Genomic DNA, 6,419 nt, shown 5'->3' on the forward strand with positions numbered 1-6,419 from the left:
CATTCTTCATTTATAGATAATGAAAATAACAAATTATAAAATTTAAAAAACTTAATCTATTATAAAAATATTAAGAGAATCATTATCTGTGTTTTCTTGGAAGAATTTTTTTTAATATTTAGATTTTTAAAAAAGTTTTTAAGTTGTTTTATTTTATGATATCTCAATTTAAACTGTAAGTCATAATCTTAAAGGACAGAAAACAGTTTTTACTATACTTTGCAAGAGTATACAAAGGCTATATAAAGTCCATTAACAAAAAAACTATCTATCCAATATACATAAACATAATAGAAATATTGTTTTACTTGCATTCTCATAAGTTAATTTACATCAAACTAAAATATTAAATTATAGTCATAACAAATATACTTATATACTGATTTAATCATTAATAAAGACAATGTAAAAGTAATCAATACAATTTTGTTCACAGAAACCTTTAATGATTTGAAAGTAATCTTATGATTCAGACTTTTTATTTTATTAATAAACATTATCTTTTTTAATTAATATAAAAAAGAAGTTAAACATCTTAAAAATTAGTTATTTTTATTGATACTAAATAAGGTACTAACAATTTTCTCACTGGCCACCGCTTGTGCTTCTTGAAATAACTTAAGATCATAGGATGGTATATTAGAGCAGTTGAGTATATCAGGCTCTAAATCTTTACCAGTATATTGATCACTTTGCGAAGTATCACTACTAGTTTCATTTTTTTTTTTATTCTCAATTTCACTTCTCATTTCCTTCACTTTATCTCGATACAACTTTTGTTCAGTTGAACTGGATTTTAATGTACCTTTTAAACGTTCTTCATTTTTCTTAAGTCGTTCAGATAAATTATCCTATTAACAAATATATATATACATATAAATTGATGAGGTTTATAATAATTAATAAGTAAATAATACATAATCACTTATATTACTTGGCATTGTTTAATAGTTAATCGGTGATACATAGGGCAAGCTTCTGAAGTGAAATGACGCTCATATAGGCCATTTAAATGACCTAATGAATCACATCCATTAACTGGACAAAGTCTTTCTTCCAATTCGACAAGTCCTCCAGTATTCAATCTCTTATCAACACAATTTAATGGCTTACGAGTTTTGTCACGAGCTTTTTTAGTAGGTGATTTGCAACTGGTACTTGTTGATTTACTTCCTAAATTAATTAATTATATTATTTAATGTATTCGCTGATAAATAAATAAATATATGTATACCAGTATCTGAATCAGAATCTGTTGCAGTTGTAGTTCTATGGCTAGCAGCCAATATACGACTAACTCTGGTAGAACCTCTAGTTGTAACAAGTTTTTGATCTTGACCAGTTTTTGAATTGGAATTAGTATTTGAACCATTTTTAGTTGGTTCTGGAACTGGATATTTTCTAGGCCGCCCACGTCCTCTAGATACTTTACCACTAGATGAAGATTCATTAGCACTTGTAACTTTTGTTGCAGGCTGTGGTGTTTTGTTTAAAAGTTTCTTTTTGTGCTGTTCTTGAGCTGTTTTTTTAAGCTTTTTATCTAATGATGAATCTGTATCTGAAGATTCTAAAATAAAAAATAAATATTAATGATTTTTATTGTAAATTACAATTGCCTTTAGAATGATGGATAAAATGTTAGAATTAGTACTAGTAATAATATCCACATAAAAATAAATCAAAATCTATCTAGAATGGAAAAAGGGGGTTTAGTTACTATAGCCTATAATGATGAGTGTTTAGGCCACATAATATAATATAATTACCATCTTTATTGGCTTACTAGTATACACTATCACCAACCAATATACAGACGCTCACACATACAATTTATATATTATGTGTATAAATGAATAATGATAATATTTTGTGTGTTAAAATATGTAATTATTTAATTATAGTATTATATTGATAATCAACCTAGTTTGTTGTAACACTTTATTGTTATTGTTTGTATCATAATTATTATACATGTAAGACATATTACATTTGTGTAATTACTATTTAGGTATAGTTGATGAGGCGAACTAAGTGGCCAGTGGCCACTTATATTGTAAATAATTGTAGTATTTTTTATTATCATCTATCTCAATTCATTATTGAACTAAAAAGACCTAGATTGTTTTTATATTATAAATAATTCTTTGAGCTAAGGGAGCTAATATTATATATTTTTTGTATTGTGAATTCTGTATATTTATATCTTGACCAATAATACTGCATTTAGTTACTATTTATTTATTGTTTAATTTTTGTCATTGTATTTATTTATTTAAATCTACATACACACTGGTGTTCATAAATTACATCTCACTACACAGCACACAGCACTCACTAATCTTTCTCAACCCTGTCCAATTTCTTTAAGTATTATAACACATAAATACATAATATATTATACAAACAGATCGGTTAATAAATAATTAAGTCATTCAAAATATTTTGTGACTAGAATATCAGCCTAATATTGTGTATTCCTGGACCAAACAGTTAGCAACTCAAAACATTGTTTAAGTAAAGCAACACAATATTAATGAGAAATCAAGTACATAAACTTTTTAGAAATATTTTTTAAAAACTACAATCAATAGAGTTTAAAGAAAAAAACTTAATAAATACATCAGTCAGATTTTTAATTAGTTACTACTTATTAGTACCCAAGTACATTTTTAAAATATGTAATATTTTATTACGAAACTATTTTTTTATTTATAATATATTAGTTGATTATACTAACCAGAACTTGCTGATGTTAAGGTAGATGTTTTAGTTGTTGGTGAATGTTTTTTTAATTTTGCCATTGCTTTTGGTCTAGGTTTTACTAATGCTTTTTGTGTAGTAGCAGTTTTCATTGGTGTTAGTTTTGGAGGTGGAGGATCACTGTCACTACTGTTTATTTTATCTGGGCTGAAAATACTTTTTGATTTTGAGTCAGGTTTTTTAACTCCATCGGAGATAGCTGTAGCTTTAGACCTTGGTCCTTGACTACGTTTAACATCAGATTTTTTGTTTTTATCCTGTGATTTTAAAACTGCTGCAACTGTTGCAGTAGCTTTAGGTTTTACAGGGGGAAATTTTCTTTTAGTTTTTGTCTCCGCATCTGTATCAGAATCAGTATAGATAGCAGCTGTTAATTTAGGAGCTGTATTATTTGGTTTGTTTTTAAATTTTTCTGGTGAAGCTTGTTTTTTAGAAAGTTCAGAAACTTTTGGCTCTGAAGAAGTAGATGCTTTTTTCTTTGGTGACTTCTTGTGTTTTTCAGATTCAGAAGAATTATTTTCAGTAGTAGATGAATTTTCCGTATCAGATGAACTCGAGGAATCAGATCCTGATGTTGATGATGATGAACTACTAGAGCTTGAACTAGAATCTGAACTGGAAGCTAAATCTTTACGTGCTGTAGATTTAGGTGGTGTTGATGACTTGTTGACTGAAGAACCAGACTCCTAAAATGTATGAAAAAAACAAAGAATGAAATCAAAATCTAATATATTTAACGAGAAAATAGGACTTAGAAGTACTAATTTTTTTTTTCTAGAGAGAAATTAATATTCAGAACTTGATTTTCTAAAATAATGAGAATACTTAACAGAGACAACTGTGAGCAAAGATTAAGAAGATCGATGTTTACGGAAATGTATGACCTATTTTGGTTTATACGACTACATGCTCTTAGCTAACAGAGCATATAAATATATATTTACTCAGTTAAATTTTGCATTTAAACATAATAAATTAAAAAAAAATTTTAAACACAAAGTATGTTAAAATAAGGAAATGATGTTTATTCTGTAGACATTTATTTATTTTAGTTTATTATTGAATGATATTTTTATCTAACAAAAACCCTACAGAATATTAAGTTTATAAAATGAATGGTATCAAGCATTGTGGTACCAATAATTTTTCTAGAGAATAGCAAGTAAGTCAAGTATATTATGCTATAATAAATAAGAAACATTAAGAAATACCGACTAAATATCTTTAGTTTTATCAACATATTATGAATTTACAACAATATAGGTATACTCAATAATCATCACAATAAAATAATATTATGTAATATAAAAACCCCAAACTTAAGAACTGAGCAGGTTAGAAAATGCACTTGTTCAAAAACTAACATAATACTAGAAAAAAAATCTTTTAACCAAACAATACATTATTTATGATTTGTTGAATAAAAGTATATAATAATATACATACTAAAACTAATCCTATCAATCTAGAAATAAATTAAAACAAAACATTAATAAACCCCAATCTTTTTTAATTGGTAAAATTAAATAAGAAGATGAAACAAATGTGATTTGTTTTAATTCATTATTATTCTTTAGCTTTACGAGTGCAGAATCATAATATAGTTTAATAGTTTAGGATGTAGAAGGTAAATCAATATTTGAATAAAATAACATGAACCTTTTTCAACAAGTTAACAGAAGATAATAAATATATTACAACTAATAGTAAAATATATTGGATTTAGTAATAATGCTTTTCTGATAGTTTGTAAACAACACATTGTAAACTCATACTAAAATTTTAGAGTTTTGGCCCGACTTATTTTAATACATTAACCCAATATAAAGTAAAATAACTTGAAATCAAATTTATATCCTCAATAGGTTTTATATCAAAATACATTTAATAATTTACGCAATTTAAACCATTTTGATAATTTAATGTCATTGCGTAAACAATAAAAAAACATAACTTTTTAAAAATGTATGCATAATTTTTATTTATACTCGAATTATAGTCAAATACAAATTAAACACTCTAATAAAAAAAGGATTAGGATAAAACATACATGATTTTATTCATAACATTCATATTATATGAAACTATTGTAGGGAAAAAAATAATAAATTATTTTAGCAACATATATAATAATGAACATATTATTATATTGCCCATAAGAAAGTTGGTTATTATTGATCAGACAAACGATATACTAACCTTTTTCTTCACAGTCATGTTGAAGGATTAATTAAAAATTATACACCGTTTATAACAGAACAATTTTTAAAAATAAGACAAAAAAATTTACAGTAAACTAGAAAACAACAATATACAACCGAATACCGAACTCGGTTCTTATCTGTTTGTAAACAGTTTAGGACCGGGAAACGCAATTAAGAGGGGGTCTAGACCAGATATCTAGAAACGTGATAACAGCAATTCGATTTTCAGGAATGCCAACATTGAAATCGAAAAATCCCGCTAATACTCTGGGGTTTTGATATTTTATTTATTCCTATTAAATGTATTTGAGAATGTGAGAGTTAGTTGATCTAAGATTAGCTTACGATTGCCCCATAAATTGGCCTATTCTGGAGGTCTGTGAATGATAACTATGGCCCTGAACTTGATGCATTTAAATCTTTTTTTCTAATGCTCACATTCAAAGCTCGCCTGTACATAAATTTGATTCATGAAGTACAGAATTTAATGGTACAATTTTTATTTTGCATTTTTTCATTTTTAGGGGATTTTTTATGCTTTACGGTCATTTTTTAGTATTTTTTGTACATTTAATTTGTTTTATTCATTTTTGTATAGTTTTTTTTTTTACATAATATATTTGCATTTTTCTTATTGAAAGTTACATTTTATTATAACACATGCAGTTTCCATTAAGCCGAAACTATAGTCTATACATAGCACTTTTCCACCGCGTTTCAAACGCTGCGTATTCCGCGGCATTGTTCGTCGAATTAAAAATGCATTGGTATATAAGTATATTATATCGGAGTAGCTATACACGCCGGACGTAATACGGCCCGTTTTTATTACTTCGGCGTTCGATCGCCCTCCAAAATGCATGCTTGATTGCATTTTCGGCAACGGATGAAAACGTGCCGTATTGCATCCGTTGCATCATATAACTACTCCGATATAAACCAATGCAATTTTAATTCAACAGAGAACGTCGCGGAATACTCAGCATTCGAAACGCGGTGAAAACGCCTTTATAGCTCTGGTCTTAAATTGTCGATTATCAACGTTCATTAACTTTGCCTTTTGTGGTCGCGATTTATGATTTTGTATTTGATAAACTGTAGGCAGATACTTGAGATACTATTTTAGACCCGAGACACGTGTGTGATCGGTTATCGCAATCGACACAAAGCTGTGTTTGATATAAATTATTCCATTTCCATGATAGGTTTCTCATATAATTTGAGTTCGATAGTGTCTACAGTAGGTATAGTGTTAAGTTCTGTGTTGTGTCATTTTTATTAATTTTTCAAGTAGGTACAATTTTTAACTATAAAAACTACCTGCCTGTCCTGCCTATATAAAAACTATATAAAAAAAATTAATTGGAGTGTATTATAATAAATATATAGTTTTATTTAATTAATTTATAACTATAATTTGTATCAAACAAATATTCATCAATTTTTACAGTAAAA

At 27.1% G+C, this 6,419-nt stretch overlaps 1 protein-coding gene across 1 annotated transcript in view; it reads right to left on the minus strand.

Annotated features, from left to right (window-relative positions):
- The window catches only part of LOC114123832 (histone acetyltransferase KAT7), a 73,322-nt gene extending 68,213 nt beyond the window's left edge, over window positions 1-5,109 (minus strand). The window contains exons 1-5 of the mRNA XM_050199746.1: window positions 4,960-5,109; window positions 2,738-3,446; window positions 1,235-1,567; window positions 935-1,173; window positions 579-851 (exon numbers count right to left, since the gene is read on the minus strand). Of these exons, the coding sequence (XP_050055703.1) occupies window positions 579-851; window positions 935-1,173; window positions 1,235-1,567; window positions 2,738-3,446; window positions 4,960-4,977 (1,572 nt within the window). The 5' untranslated portion in view covers window positions 4,978-5,109. The remainder of the gene's footprint in view (window positions 1-578; window positions 852-934; window positions 1,174-1,234; window positions 1,568-2,737; window positions 3,447-4,959) is intronic.
- Window positions 5,110-6,419: the final 1,310 nt, after the last annotated feature.

This window comes from Aphis gossypii, chromosome 2, assembly GCF_020184175.1.
Source record: "Aphis gossypii isolate Hap1 chromosome 2, ASM2018417v2, whole genome shotgun sequence".
Classification (NCBI taxonomy): Eukaryota; Metazoa; Arthropoda; class Insecta; order Hemiptera; family Aphididae; genus Aphis; species Aphis gossypii.